Source organism: Cyrtonyx montezumae, unplaced genomic scaffold (genome assembly GCF_038088225.1).
Source record: "Cyrtonyx montezumae isolate F1298 unplaced genomic scaffold, pur_monq_1.0 scaffold_36, whole genome shotgun sequence".
NCBI classification, from domain to species: domain Eukaryota; kingdom Metazoa; phylum Chordata; class Aves; order Galliformes; family Odontophoridae; genus Cyrtonyx; species Cyrtonyx montezumae.
The window spans coordinates 8148145-8164579 of NW_027072041.1; the positions used below are offsets into that span (position 1 = coordinate 8148145).

At 40.5% G+C, this 16435-nt stretch overlaps 1 protein-coding gene across 1 annotated transcript in view; it reads right to left on the reverse strand.

The window, feature by feature from the left end:
* FRMD3 (FERM domain containing 3) overlaps nt 1-16435 on the reverse strand; it is a 139113-nt gene that overhangs the window by 60248 nt on the left and 62430 nt on the right. Inside the window, exons 2-3 of the mRNA XM_065745643.1 lie at nt 13593-13697; nt 583-625 (exon numbers count right to left, since the gene is read on the reverse strand). Of these exons, the coding sequence (XP_065601715.1) occupies nt 583-625; nt 13593-13697 (148 nt within the window). The remainder of the gene's footprint in view (nt 1-582; nt 626-13592; nt 13698-16435) is intronic.

Here is a 16435-nt window from a genome sequence, read left to right on the forward strand (position 1 = left end):
GTTTAACAATGAAGTCTTCACAGTTGGACCATCTAACAGAATGGATGAGCAGATCATAACATTTCAAATACAGTTCAAATGATACATTTCTGTTTTAAGGATTGCTTGACAGCCACATAGCACTTAAAGTGTATTTGTCTGCAACAATGATTTTAAACTAATGCTCTACATTGGCAGGAAGCACTGAACCGTGGAAAGCAAGCAAACAAATAAATAAACAACAACAAAAGGCAGTAACCACAGTAGTCTGTCACACTCCATATTTCACTGCCACCTTCTTGTGTTTGACTAAGCTAACTGAAATAGAGAGCCAGAGCATACAAGTCTTCTCCTCACTAAATCTGGCACTTCTCAAACGTCAGGTGGCCCCTGGCTCCATCCTTGCACAATAAGGGAAAGCTCTTTATGTGCAGAGTTGTGAAAAAACAGTGAAAAAAGCATTTGGGGAGATCCTAGATAGGCCTTGAAAGGCCTCTCTCCAACAGGAAATAAATAAAGTGCACTCTAGATTACTGCATGGAAGCACAGAAACACATTTGAGCACTTGACAAACATTTTAAAACACAAGCTCTTAACACTTACATTTCATTTGCTTGAAAATGGACTTGTTGGGCTCAAGCCAGTGCTGGAAAGGCAAAGCAGAGATCAGAGGTTAATACAGATCACAGGAGGCAGCAAAATCCTTGAAAATGTACTTGGAACCAAAAATAGGAAGTGGGATTTTTCTTTCACCGGGCACACAAACTGGTAAAACCATCTCCATGCTGCTATAATGTGATTGCACTGTATAAACTGTTTGGAAACCCGACAGGTAACTAAGGCGTGTATAAATAATATATTCTCACTCAATACAGTACTCTAAGAATACAGCTGTTCTTTTCTAGAAATAACTGAAAATTTGAAAGGTAGACTTAATTCTATCCAAAAGGTGCATTTTCCATAATTTTTTTACTTTGAGGACAGCGAAAGCGTAACTGAGAGGCAATGATGCCTATCAGTAGGATCTAACTTTGTGGGGAAGGACTGCAATGGAAGGAAACATTTCTGTTTTCCATTATCCTGGAAAATACACCCAAATGCTTCAGTGATGAAAAGCTAGGCTCACATTTCAGTAAAAAGCCACAGCATCTCCTGCTAACACTAGCTGAACTGTTCAGGAGGACGTTCTGATTAACAAAAGAACATGCTGATATTCAAGTACCACTTCTGACTACAGCCAAAAGCATTTTTACAAGGATTTTTTCAGTAAGCAAAAAATCTCCACACTAAAATGAGATTTGTGCTGCAGAAGCAGCTGGTCAAAAAGCATACTATTCAGCTTTAATAAGCATCATCAACACTGGAGGGCCTTAGACCAAAGGGAGGGGAGGAGCTGTGGTTTTAACCCTTCTCATTGTAGCTCTAAAACCCCACCATCTACTTCAAAAAGAAAACTTGGTAACTGTACAACTATGTGTAATATTTAAAATAACTTTAAAAGAGCACTTACAAATTCTATGGCTTCTCAGAAACTCTCACATATAGTTAACAGCAATACTGAAGATTTGGAGATAAGCATTATTATGTACTTCTGTTTGAAACTCTATTATTGCTGTGAGATGGTTATGGAAACCTAGTATTCACATTTAAATAAAAGAAAAAAATCCCAAGCCTCAAACAACCAAAAATATTTTCATGATTTCCTTCTCTCCCATCTCTTCGGTATATTTATTTTTGTTGTGAAGGAGTGAAGTATTACTGAGAAAATAATACCTGGATCACCAACTTACCAATATAGCTCATTTGACTCTTATTCAGATCACACAAAAGTGTTATTTCTTTATCTTGATCTGGTTGTTCATAAAAACATAAAGTAATTAAAGAAATTTGATGCAGCACTTCATAGACCATAATTAACTAACAGATAGGAAAACACTTAAGACACATAGATGCAAATTTACTTTCCTTAACCTATTCAAAAGGCCCACCTCACTGTCACCAGGATCCAGACAGTTCTTGCTCAAAAGTAAAATAGAAGAGGAATTTGGACAAGGTTTAGACCTGTAATGTTCCCAGAGTGGAGAATTAAGAAGCTTCTCAATATTTTCATCTAGCAAGAGCAGGCCATTTTATGTTTGATATGTCTTTTTGAAAGGCCAAGCTGAAATACCAGCACACAGGTCAGCTCTTATGGCTATTTGAAAAAGTAATTACCTATTCTAACATAAAGCAAAGACAAAAAAAAAAAAAAAAAAAAGAAAATATTTTCACAATTCATGACTTAGGAAAGGGCAAGCTGGACAAAATAATTAATGCACTTATCTTTTTTATTTAATTAAGGGAGTCAAGAACTGAATGGAGCAAGTACTGGCCCTGGAGCATGTTCAAAGAAGGGCAACAAAGCTGATGAGGGGTCTGGAGCACAAGCCGTATGAGGAACAGCTGAATGAGCTGGGATTGTTCAGTCTGGAGAAGAGGAGGCTCAGGGGAGATATTATTACTCTGTGTAACTACCTGAAGGGAGATTGTAGTGAGCTGGGGGTCAGCCTCTCCTCTTGTGTAACCAGTGATGGGACAGGAGGGAATTACTTCAAGCTGTGCCAGGGGATGTTCAGGCTGGACGTTAGGAAATACTGCTTTTCTGAAAGAGTAGTCAGGCACTGGAATGGGCTGCACAGGGAGGTGGTGGAGTCACTGACCCTGGAAGGTGTTCGAGGAACGTTTGGGCATTGTGTTGAGGGACATGGTTTAGTGAGAACTATTGGTTATGGTTGTATGGTTGGACTGGCTGATCCTGTGTCTTTTCCAACCTTGGTGATTCTATGTTTCCATAGTTCTATGACTCTGTTAAAAAATATCCCTGAACACTATTTAAATCAGGAAGTGCAAACATAAAACATTACTCATGTGCCAAACTTCCAGAAGTGAACACATGTTTCACTAAGGCCTGCCTTCTGTGAGTTAAAAACAGAGTAAATGGAGCAATTAAGCAGTCTGGATTTTCATTTGGGAGGTCAGGGAACCAACAGAAAAGTTTCAGAAGCTCAGATTTCCATGGTGACCTTTGTTGACGGAAATATGTAGGCAAATCAGTTGAATCTTCCAAAAACTAAGTAGTTACTTTATGATTTTTAGAGATTTTTAAAGATACAGTGTTAGGTTTCTAGTGCTATCGGAATGTCAGGGGAATATAAACACCTCATCAATGCTAGTACTTCTGAAAATACCCCCCCCTTTATTTATCTGCATATTTCAATTTTAGTTGTAGGTAAGATCTTCCCTCAAGTATTTATCTTCAAGTCCACAGCGCTAACTATTAATAATTAATAATTGTGCCTCATCTCTTCTATAGTCATGCTATATTTACTCCATGATTAATTAGCTGTTATTGCTAGGGCTAGATTAAGTTTCCTATAAATTCACCCAAGGCTTTTTGCAGCAAATTTCAGTTGAAAAGCATTGCAAAATAAGTTTTGTATGTATTAAACCTACACTTTTTTCAACATTTTTTCTGAAGAAGAAAAAATCAAAAGGAAAACGTAGCATTTCATTCTGAGTTAACTATTCAAGCGACTTTAAAAAATCATTTTAGATCTTCAATTACAAAAATGTTTCACTACTACCATATATCACACTGCCTCGTGGGAAAGGACCACAGGTGCTTCAAACTTTTTTTGAATCTCATAAGACAAATAAAATAAGTAAGCAAATTATGCTGGAACCTAACCCAAGAATTAAATTTCTTTTCTTCTAGGGAAAAGTGCAAACCTTGGGAAAAAAAAGAACAAACTGCTTCATATTTGTCTCGTAAATTTCACTTTTCCACAGAGGGTGTTTAATTGACAATGGCCTACATCTTTTCATGAGGGTAGATGTGCCACTTAGGGACATGGTTAGTGGATATGGTGGTGATGGGTTGATGATTAGACTTAATGACCATAGAATCTTTTCCAACCTTTAAGATTAGAAAGCATTCCTGCAGAGGCTGAGTCTCTCATTTCCCAGATGGCATGCTAGCAACGCAGCCCTCACCCAGTAGAGAAGACTTCAATTCTAATCCAGCCAGCACCTATTATTACCACAGACCTTGCAACAAGATTCAAGTCCAACATTAACAAATTCTAATATCTTACGATGAAAATAGTTTGTATGGGGGCTGGGCATCTGCATGGTCAGCCAGACGCCCTTGCAGAAGCAGAAGGTGGAGAGCAAGTCGTTTAGAGATACTGAAGATCAGTCAGAAGGACAGCTACTGACTCTTGATGCTTCAAGTGCCAGCTATGAGTAAGCAAATATTACAGATAATCACCTCTGGTCTTGGAATTGTAAAATATGCTTAAAAGGTGTTTTCTACATCTGTCCTTTAGTAACTGCAGGCCCTCCCACTGAGGGTTCCTAGCAACTGCAAACTGCACGTCAGAGTAGAGTAATTTTTACTTTGTAAATGCAACCCTCACCTTTGATCAGCATTTAGGTAGCACTGAGTAGTCATTAGTGAGGCCAGGTGTCTGCCTCTTACTCAAAAATGCTGAGTAGATGATGTGCTAGCAGTTTCCACTGAGCAAGAACACCACACACAAGGGTAAAAGCTCCATTCTAGTGAGTAGATTTAACTCTGCAAACACTAATGTGCTTCTAGCAAAGAAATGGCAACCAGTAAGCTGCTTCGAATGAAATCATTTACTGCAAAGCTAAAATAAGACTGAGTTTGGTTTCAGTACCGCACAGAGATAAGACTTCTAGAAGAAAAAGTTGGAAGGAAGGAGCACATAATGTTCTATATCTATTCTCAGAGCCCTTGTAAGGGGTCAGGTGCCATAAACTATAATTCGCATACCATTCTTCCTCCACACTGTGACAGCAACTCTACAGCTGAAAAAAATGTTTGCTCCATTTCTTTTTCTCATGGACTCCAGTACAAGCTTGGCCTAAAACAAAGCTAAGGTTCTATGTAATTGCCAAACTAGGCAGTTGGGACCTGACCAACAAATTCAGTGATATCTCCCCTGTTCCTTAACAGTAGATGGTTTTGATTCAATCCATGTGTTTGCAAGATTAGCAGTAATAAAGGGACAACATAAACAGCTGAAATATAAATATTTAAATTTTCTTGAGCAAGCAATACACATTGCTCTGATATGCTGTGGTGAAACTAGTAGAAGAACCAGCAGACATCACAGTAATGCTCTGTCCAATAATGGACTAGACATGAAATCTTCCAGGGATAAAAGATAATAGGAATATGACGAAATGCATGGAATGACTGCTAGAAAACTAACAAAATTATTTTACTTAAACCTCATCCATATATTAGTAAATAAAAAATCTTAACAATATCCAAAGCTAATGGCAGATTTCAGACAAAGAAATTGATTGGGTGCCTACTCTGTAAGAGCAAAGTGACCCACTGTACTTGCTTGCCTCCTTCTTCATGCCCTAGGGCTGACATCATTTTTTTTATGCCTTCAGGAGACTCTAAAGCAAGAATATTGATACTGTTCTGTTGTAACAAAACTTACAGGAACAGAAGCACCTTTTGTACAATTATGAGCTGGAAATTATTTACACATTTTCTGAAGTCTCACCATTGTTACCACAATTGCACTGACTTTTTCAGAGAATGCCCAGTGCTGTAAGTTAGAACAGCTCAGCTGACCCATAACTTCTACATGTATGCTTGAACTGCCACACTCTCACAACCTGAATAGCTTTACAATGATGGAAATCTTTACTTTTACTAGAACAGAATGCACAGTGGTTCAGTTTATAAGATTACTAATCTTTACAAAAGATTTTTCAGTTAGTAGAATTACTGCTGAATTAAGTGTGTGTACATATTCACGCTATGTCAAATTTTTGTTTAGGTTTCATAAATAAACTTACACTGGTTGGGAAAAGTACCTTTTTAACTCAGCACTCTGCCCCTGAAAATAGCCTGAAGCAAACAGTTTTCATAAAAGAACAAGAGTAGCTGCTGGTTTAGTCACTGGTCTTTTCACAGATTCAGAGATTCATAGGTACATTAGGTTGGAATGGACCTACAAGATCATCTAGTCCAACCATCCTCCTATCACTATCTCTACCCAACTACTAAATCAAATCCCTTAGCACCTCATCTAAACGCTTCCTGAACAGCGCTGGGGATGGTGCCTCAACCACCTCCCTGGGCAGGCCATTCCAGTGCCTGACCACTCTTTCAGAGAAAAAATGTTTCCTCAGGTCTAATCTAAATCTTCCCCGGCGCAACTTGTGGCCATTCCCTCAGGTCCTGTCGTTATTTATCAGGGAGAAGAGGCCCACCCCCTCCTCACCACAACCCCCCTTCAGGAAGTGGTAGAGTGCAATAAGGTCTCCTCTGAGCCTCCTCTTCTCCAGACTAAACAATCCCAGCTCCCTCAGCCGCTCCTCATAAGACTTGTGCTCCAGACCCCTCACCAGTTTTGTTGCCCTTCTCTGAACACGCTCCAGGGCCTCAATGTCCTTCTTGTAGTGAGGGGCCCAAAACTGAACACAGCATTCGAGGTGCGGCCGCACCAGAGCTGAGTACAGGGGGATGATCACCTCCCTGCTCCTGCTGGCTACACTATTTCTAATACAGGCCAGGATGCTGTTGGCCTTCTTGGCCACCTGGGCACACTGCCGGCTCATGTTAAACCGAGCATCAACCAACACCCCCAGGTCCTTTTCCTCTCTACATTCTTCAAGCCATTCTGCCCCAAGCCTATAGCATTGCATGGGGTTATTGTGGCCAAAGTGCACGACCCGGCACTTGGCCTTATTGAACCTCATCCCATTGAGCTCAGCCCAGCTGTTCAGCCTATCCAGATCCCTCTGAAGGGCCTCCCTACCCTCAGGCAGTTTGACACATCCTCCCAACTTGGTGTCATCTGCAAACTTACTGAGGGTACACTCAATTCCCTCGTCTAGGTCATCAATAAAGATATTAAACAAGATGGGCCCCAACACCAACCCTTGGGGGACACCACTCGTAATGGGACACCAGCTGGACTTAACTCCATTAACCACTACCCTCTGGGCACGGCCCTCCAGCCAGTTCTCCACCCAGAGAAGAGTGAACCTGTCCACACCATGGGCTGCCAATTTCCTCAGGAGAATACTGTGGGAGGCCATGTCAAAGGCCTTGCTGAAGTACAGGTAGACTACATCAATAGCCTTTCCCTCATCTACCAGTCTGGTCACCCAGTCATAGAAGGAGATGAGGTTGGACAAGCACGACCTGCCCTTGGTGAACCCGTGTTGGCTGGGTCTGATCCCTTTATTGCCATGCACGTGTCGTGTGATCTCCCTCAAGATCATCTGCTCCATAACTTTCCCTGATACCGAGGTCAGGCTGACTGGCCTGTAGTTTGCCGGGTCTTCCTTACGGCCTTTCTTGTAGATGGGAGTCACATCGGCAAGCCTCCAATCTTGCCGAATCTCTCCAGATAATCAGGAATGCTGATAGATGGTAGAAAGCAGCTCGGCAATCACCTCTGCCAGCTCCCTCAGCACCCTTGGGTGGATCCCATCTGGTCCCATGGACTTGTGGCAGTTCAGATGGAGGAGCAGATCTCTGACCATCTCTACTTGAATCACAGGGGGTGTATGATGCACTCCGTCCCAGACTTCCAGGTCAGGCAAGTACCGTGTGGACAACTGTTCTGTCTATTAAAGACAGATGTGAAGAAGGCATTGAGAACCTCAGCCTTTTCCTTATCTTCTGTGGTTACCTTGCCTGCCTCAGCAAGTAAAGGAGAGAAATTCTCCTCAGTTCTTCTCTTACTGTTAATATATTTGTAAAAGGCTTTTCTGCTCTCGTTTACTGCAGTAGCCAGTCTAAGTTCGAGCTGGGCTTTTGCATTTCTAACTTTCTGCCTGCAAATCTTGGCCAGTTCTCTGTAGTCTCCCCAGGTAGCCTGTCCCATCTTCCAGAGGACATAGACTCTCTTTTTCTCTTGGAGTCTCAACAAAAGTTTCCGGTTCATCCACACTGGTCTTTTTCCCCTTCGGCTCAACTTACGAGACTCCGGGACAGCCTGCTCCTGTGCCTTTAAGATTTCCATCTTGAGGAGCATCCAGACTTCCTGGACCCCTTTACCCCTCAGGAGAGAGTCCCAAGGGACCCTTGCAACAAGCGTCCTGAACAGGTCAAAGTCTGCCCTCCGGAAGTCCAAGGTAGCAGTTTTGCTAGTCACCCTCTTGACATCACCCAGAATAGCAAACTCCACCATTTCATGGTCACTCTGGCCAAGACAATCCCCAGCCTTCACATCTCCTACTAGTCTTTCTCTGTTAGTGAAGAGTAGGTCTAGCAGGGCACGTCCCCTGGTAGGCTCTTGCACCAGCTGTGTCAGGAAGCAATCTTCCACACATTCTAGAAATCTCATGGACTGCTTCCTCTGCGCAGTATTATATTTCCAGCATATGTCAGGGAAGTTGAAGTCCCCCATGAGAACAAGTGCTGGCCATCATGCAACATCTACTAGTTGCTTGCAGAATACCTCATCTGTCTCTTCATCCTGACTAGGCAGTCTATAACAGTCCCCCACCACGATGTCACCCCTACAGACCATCCCCTGATCCTTATCCATAGACACTCTACTTTGTCATTTCCAACCTCAAGCTCTTCAACATCAAAACACTCTCTGATATAGAGAGCTTTGCCACCACCTTTTCTTCCCCATCTATCCCTTCTGAAGAGCTTGTAGACATCAATCCCAGTACTCTAGTTGTGGGAGGGGTCCCACCATGTTTCTGTAATAGCCACAAGGTCATAGTTAGCCTGCCTCACAATGGCTTCAAGCTCCTCTTGTTTGTTGCCCATGCTGCATGCATTGGTATAGATGCACTTCAGCTGAGACATCTGCCTCACCCCTTGCTCCAGCACAGCCTCCCAGGACTTTTTACTGGTGAGCCCTGTTTTATCCCCTTCCCCCGTCACAGCTAGTTTTCTTGCAAAAGCACTCATTTTAGGCTCCTTGTATTTGTGAGTCTTTGACGACTTTCAGCAATTTGTCTAAATATTTATTTTTCTGCATTATTTTTAATAATTGTGGCATTTACAATAATGTATTTATGACTAAGAGTAATACTTAAAAAATAGCCTTTCGGCACATTTGCTACTTCATGATTTTGCTAAGTGCCTTTAGTTCTAAGAATTACTTACCTACCTTCACCTAGTCACTCTCTCCAACTCATTTTATACTATACCTCCTACTCACTCTGTTACATCTTTTCCTGGATTAACTGTACTTGTCTAATCCATCTTTTTTATATGAAAACCCTTCCTATTTTATGTTATTCTTGTGTCCTTCTCTTCTAATTTTACAGTACTTTTTTGAACAGCATAACCTTACCTGTAGGCATCCATCAGTAGCATATCAGTACTTTATACAGAAGCACATAATTTTTATGATTAACTGTATACAGGATGATAGATTCATATACACAGTGAAGCATCAAAATTTTAATTATTCTATGGCTTAGTCACTCAACCATTCTCTTTCTATAGCTGCATGGAGCCTTGCAAACCATTATACAAAAATGTAGCTCTGTTGGAAATTTTTTGTTGTCTCTTTCTGTCAACCTCCACCACTCTCACATGGAAACAAGTGTACACTTTGAAGAACAGCTGCTACTGTTAAAGCAGAGATCAACTGTACCCAAGACTTGCTGACTCCTTTACAAGGAATCTTTGATGAGGCACTGCTGCACATTTTGTGTACATGCCCCATTAAAAGCAGAAACATTATATCATTGTAAAGGAATCTCTTACTCTAGGACAGAAGCCTCCAATTTCCGTTATTATTAAATATTGAGACAGTGCTGAACAATTTGGGCTGTAAGGTAAAACAAATTCTCTGTCCAGGTTTGTTATACATTATGTATTCTAGACTACAAAGAGGATTCTCCAACGGCCTTACTATTGAAATGAGCAGGTGACCTGTCAAAAAATCTGCCTGTGTGAAGTTGGGCCTATGTGCTCTGTCAGCCTGGGGCCTTTGGTACAGAATTAGCTATGCTGTACTTCCTAATGGGTGATAGTGCAATAGCTGGCCTCACTATACAGCTAGTGCATGGAAAAATTACCAATACATAGTAGTCATCACTTATTCACCATTTCTAAATTGTTATTGTCTTCTAATTTTCTGCCAATCCATTTACTGATCAACTTCATCTAGCTATAGTGTTTAGCCTTCAGCTTACTTATTCATGTCATTGTAGCAGAATGTTATTGTCATTATAAGAGATTGCTCCTGTAGAATAAGATCCAAATAGTCTTTTGTTGATAGGGAAAAAACTGCAGTAATAGTTTCACTGTTTTCCTGCATTTAACTTGGAGGTACTCACATATCTGATACAGAGATAAAACTCAGCTACGCAGACCACAAGTTCACATTCAAAAACAGACAACATAAAACCAGTACTTCTTTATTATAAACTTGTCCACATTTAGTCCTTTGGACAGGATTTTTTGTAGAGTAAAAATCCATTCCAAGAGAAAGTGTTATGTGTACAAATATCTAGAAATGCTATCTTGAAAAGTAAAATTAAATGAAAAACATGCAGCACAAAGACAAGGTACAGGCAGATACTGCATTTGAAAACTACTTATTTTCATGATTTGTAATAAACCTAAAATAAAAGTGTATGCCACTTCAACTCATCATCCAGGGATTGTTTTAAGGATTGTCCCATATAATTAAATTTCATTCATGTCATAATTCTTAAAAGAAGTTACTAATACCTAATTAGAAGAGTTATACATATGCTTATGTGAGAAGCTGAGAGAAAGCACTACTGTCTCAAAGATGGTTCAGCGGCACCCACCTGAGACCATGACAGGTTGACAAGAAGAACTCATGTTGAGTGACAAGAAAGAACTGGCTCTTGGCTGATGTTTGCAGGTCAAGATGACTTTTGGGTTTGTTTTGGAGAAAATGACCACTATGGAGTCAGCACACATGCCCACCAGTCCACCAGGTAGCAGGTATGTGATTGCCATATGATCAACTGCTGATCACCTGACAGGAGGAGCAGGTGGTGGTGTCCTGAGCAACCAGAGGTGCACCAGAGCAGAAGAAAGAGGGTAAAAACCAAAAAGCCTGGTGGTAGGATGGGTGCCCCCTACAATGAACTGCAGCTGTGCAAGGCAACGAGATGTCACTGACAAACCTGCAGCCTCCTATGAATCAATGAGGTGTTGCTGCATCCATAATGGTGACTACGTTTGCCTTGTGACCTGCTCACTAGGATTCCCTCTTTAATATCACCAACTTCCCTATCTTCCCCACGTTTCTTAACTGCTTAGAATTTGTAATAAATCAGGTGGGCAACATCTTGGCCTCGTTTGCTGCCTTAGTCCTCCACCAGACATATATATATCAAACCATCCTCTTTAGTAATTGCAATTAGACAGTTTAAAATCTTGACAGTAATTATAAATAAGCATTTAAAAACACATAAATGAAAAATGTAGGATTGAGAATTTTGTGTAACAGAATCTAACTGAAGAGAGGGCCAGCAGATATAAACCATGCTACTGCAGGATGTACTAAGTATTTTAAGTTGATAGAAAGGGAAAAGAAGATTTTTAATGTAAGAACATTTAAGTTTTCTCAGATTGTGTTTCACTAGTACCTAAGAGCAAATTTAAGCTTCAGTATAAAATATAATCTTTCATAAACTTAATGGGCAATTGTATAGACAACAACATACTAGATTAGTCAATACACTTAATATCTCCTTGAAAAATGGAAAAGTGGGTTTTTAGAGTTTTCTCTGACAATTTTTTGTTGTAGTAGGCAAAATAAAAGTTTTTACTATATGTGTATATGCTTATACTATATGTGTATATGTTTTTACTATATGGATATATACACACATATATACCCTCTTGACTGTTGTTAAGGAAAATAGCTTTACCAAAGAAATTTTTAAGTGACTGTCAGGGCAAAGCCCTACAAAAGTATGTAGTCATTAGAACCTACCTAGTCATAGTCTAATCCAGCATTTCACCTACTTCTCCTATTATTTCCAACCAGTTGAAATGTCCATAGCTTTACTAGGGTAGTATGGCTAGGTTGTGGTTGGACTCAATGACCTTTGAGGACTTTTCAACCTGAGTGATTCTATGGTCACAAACAATCAAGTTCACTCATAAAAAATACTGCTAATTATTCTGCTATTACTTTAATATAATAAAAGAAATATAGAATGGCTTTGGATGAAGGGACATAAAAGACTCCAACTCCCTAATGTGGAGAGGGCTGCCCATCCAGCCTGGCCTTGAACACCTCCAGGTACTGTGTATCTGCTGCTTCTCTGGGCAGCCTGTGCCAGTGCCTCACTGCCTCTTGAGTAAACAATTTCCTCCTGACATCTAATCTAAATCTCCCCTATTTTAGTTCAAAACAATTTCCCTTGTGCTCTCACTATCTGTCTGTGTAAAAAGTTCATTAGCTGTTCATAAACTTGTTCATAAGCTCCCTTATAAGTGCTGGAAAGCCACAATGAGGTCTCCCCAGAGCTTTCCTTTCTTCAGGCTGAACAAGCCCAACTACCAATTCCTGTCTTCAGAGGAGAGGTGCTATAGCCCTCTGATCATCCTTATTGCCTTCTGTGGACGCACTTCAGTGTATCCATGTCTTTCTTGTGCTGGGAGTCCCAGACCTGGAAGCAGACTATTTTAAAAGGAGAATGTAATAGAAATCACCTGCTGCAGCTCAGCAAAGCTATTCCAGTTTTGTAATTTTTAGCAGAGTGCTTATTTCAGAATTTTTCAGATAACTAATTTTGGTGTTGCAAGACATACTCAGAAAACTATGTTTCCCCTCCTCAATCATACCAATTTCAAAGAGGTGACAGTTTCCAGAGATTAAATGTTTGTACGTGCCCTCCATGCTAAGTCATATTTAAATGTTAATCTTGAGACCAGGAGAAGCAATTCTGAATTTCACTACTGAAGACTTTTGCTTCCTGTGTTGACCATCCCTTCTTGCTCTCACATAGTAACAGTCACGTCAAACCAAACAGGAACTGACGCTAGCAGATCACCTACAGCCTGCTGGATCACCTTTCACCTAAGAGAGGTGACTGATCACTGTCCATAAAGCTGCTCAGAGAAGAGGCTAGTCAACTTTACTGTGCAAATGTACGGATGATCAATGGGAGAACCAACCTGAAGAACATTCCACACCCTGAAAACTAAGCCGATTAATTCTGTGAAAAGTAGACTGGAACGACTATTTCTAGTCGTTAAGCTCAACAGGATCCTACGTACATCTCCCAAGAAACATACTTGACAAAAAAAGAGAAACGCCAAATTGCAGTGCACTGCCATGGCCTATGGTTATCTTGTGCTACCTCTGAGTCATGCCCATAAATCTCTTCTACCTTCAGAAGAATTACACAAAGCAGAATATATCAATTTAACTGAAATTAAATACATTAAGTGAGGGAAAAAAAAATCTAATAATGCTACTCTGTGGAACATCTATGGATTATGCTCAGAGACACTTAAGTTTGCATTAGAATTTGCTTGTTTGTTGAAAAAAAAGAACAATATTTTATCATTACTTAAAAACAAACATGCCCAGAGTTAATATACATACCCTCTGCTTCTCAGGGTCAACATATCGAATGCCAAAATAGTCTTTTTCCAGCAAGCTGTAATAATTGCAGATGTGATCTATGAGAAACTGGCCTTTTGTTTCCCTCTGTAAAAAGAGAAAAAATTGATATATTATTCTTCACATTCTAAATCACTGTCTATAATAACACCTAAACCAAGTGTCACAAAACAAACAAACAACAACAAAAAAAAACAAACAGATCATAATATTCATTGTTATTCACAAGAGAACTTCATTATTTGTTTCCTCTGAAAGATGCAGCAGATTACTAATAGATATTCTCCCTGCACATTCCCAAAGCAATTCCTTAAGAAAATACTAGTATTATTTCTGCCTCAGGAAAACTCATGCTACTGTAACAGCTGCTCATTTATTATGTTTAATATATTACTGGTCACCTCATTTCCACCTGATGCTATAATGACATAACAGATATTCATTTATACACAGAATTCCAAAATGGTGTAGCTTTTTGTGTCCCCAAACTTGCAAGCAGTTTTGGCACTTTACTGGATGCTTATACAATGCCCACAGCAAAAGAGACTCAATCACAGCACTACAGTACCAGTAATATGAAGAATGACCTCACATTTTACTCCTTGCATTGTCACTGGGTACCAACAGCCATAAGGAAACCTGCTCCACAGACGACGTTTATTAACAACCCCATTCTTTATTTCTGCTTTCTTCAATCTTCATAGCATTGCACATCTCTCCTTAATCTACCAGCTGACATGGAGAAACAACATGAAACTTCACATTTCTTCTTACTCATATAACCAGCAAACTGTGGCATGTGTAAGCACTAACAGTGAGCCAAAAGCGTATGCCTAGAACAGTTAATCCTTAGGAGGCAGAGGTATTTCCCTGTGTATCAGCTTCAGATCTCCACATTTCTGCCCCTCCTTCCACCAGAGTCCTTCAATTGAATACTTTAACTAATGTCTACAAAAGTGAAACTACATGGGATGCACAATCACAACATACAAAAATATTTTCCTACAAATAGTTCCTTGAAAACTAAATGCTATGCCTTATTCAGTCTCTCTTTAAGAAGCTAAGAGGCAGTCTAAACAATGAACAGCATGGCTATGCAAGAATTAACAGGTAGCTCCTTCATTTTCACAAGGTCCTTTACAAAACTGGAAGTCATTATCTCCTGGGTTTCACACAGGAACAGCTCAGGTAGGAAGAACACCGCAACTGTCCAAGGTGTCCAAGCATGGCCACTACAGACAGATGAGACGTACTGCTTCACAAATATAACACAGGATACTGAATCAAAGAATTAAAAAATCCTATGGGTTGAAAGGGACACCTAGAGATCATCTAGTCTAACCACCCCACTAAAGCAGGTTCCCGACAGAAGGTTGCACTGGAAACTGTCCAGGTTGGTTCTGAATACATCCGCATGAGGATACTCCACAACCTCTCTGGGCAGCCTGTTGCAGTGCTCTGTCACCCTCTCACAGTACGAAGTTCTTCTTCATGTTCTGGTGGAACTTCCCGTGCCTGTTCCCCCTGGTCCTGTCACTGGGCACCTCCAAAAGGAGCCTGGCCTCACTGAAATCTGCCCTTTAGGTATTTACAACCACTGATGATAGCCCCGCTCAGCCTACTCTTCTCCAGGCTGAACAACCCCAGGTCTCTCCATCTTTCCTCATAAGGGAGATTCTTCAGGCCCCTCATCATCTTTGTGGTCATCTGTTGGACTCTTCAGTAACGTTTTATCTTTTTTGAACTGCGGACCTCAGAACTGATACAGCATGCAGCTTCAAGTCTGAAGTGTCTTGAATACTACTGCTCTATCTTAATAGGTATTCAGCTACTTTTTCAATTAATATGACACTCTGACACAGATATAGCCACTTGTACATTCCATCATGAAGTAAATATAAAGCATTCTCAGTTAAGCCATCACCATAGTGCTGTACAGTTCCCCCTGTGTGCTGGGGGATGCTGCACTAACCACGTCCTTGTCCCTTGGACTTTCTCTCCTCCTGAGATCACCTCCAGCCACAAGAGAACTGCTCATTTCTCCTCAGGTGTCTTTCCATGGATGTGATGCCTCTGCTTCCCTTCCTACTGCATAACCCACCTACTCTCCCCCCACCTTCCTTCTGCTCTCTCCTACTTCCCACATATCTAACCCTTTTCTTCATGTCCTTTACTCTTCCATGTGCTACTTTTTGCACAAAGGATATCACTACTTTGTTTGTGCCATGTACTTCTGCTCTTGGTTCTCCTTCTTTTAAACAGTCAGTGTCACGGGATGTTAACCCAGTGTGTTTCTGAACATACTTGCTCAGCTTCATGCTCTGCCACTTATGGCATTACCTTTTTCCTTCCAACATAGCAGCAACTCGTTTACTTCTGTAATTGTTTCTCTACAACCTCCAGACATTTTAAACAATTACTTGTTTGCTGTTAGGAAACATTAACAGGTACTGACTTTTTACACTACACAGTTACAGGTATGAGCATGCTAGTTACAGCATAGACAATTTCCCTAAAAGGCAAAGCCTGGATAGAAGACTGGAAAGCTCAAGAAGAAAACTGCTTTTCCTGTGACTGAGAGAAAAAAAATTCTACTACAGGACTGCATGTATGCAGCCATGTCTCACTGAAGCATTTTCTCTCTTATAATCTTAGAAGTCTCTGCAAATTTTTGTGACTATGCTATGTGCAAGAGAATCAGAATCAAAATATTAAGACAAAATTGCACTGTGACATTTCAATACATAGGCAAAAACAAAAAAATGTGAAAAAATGTATGTGAAATTGCAGCTCCACATAGTTTTAAGATGAACATACAGTGAATG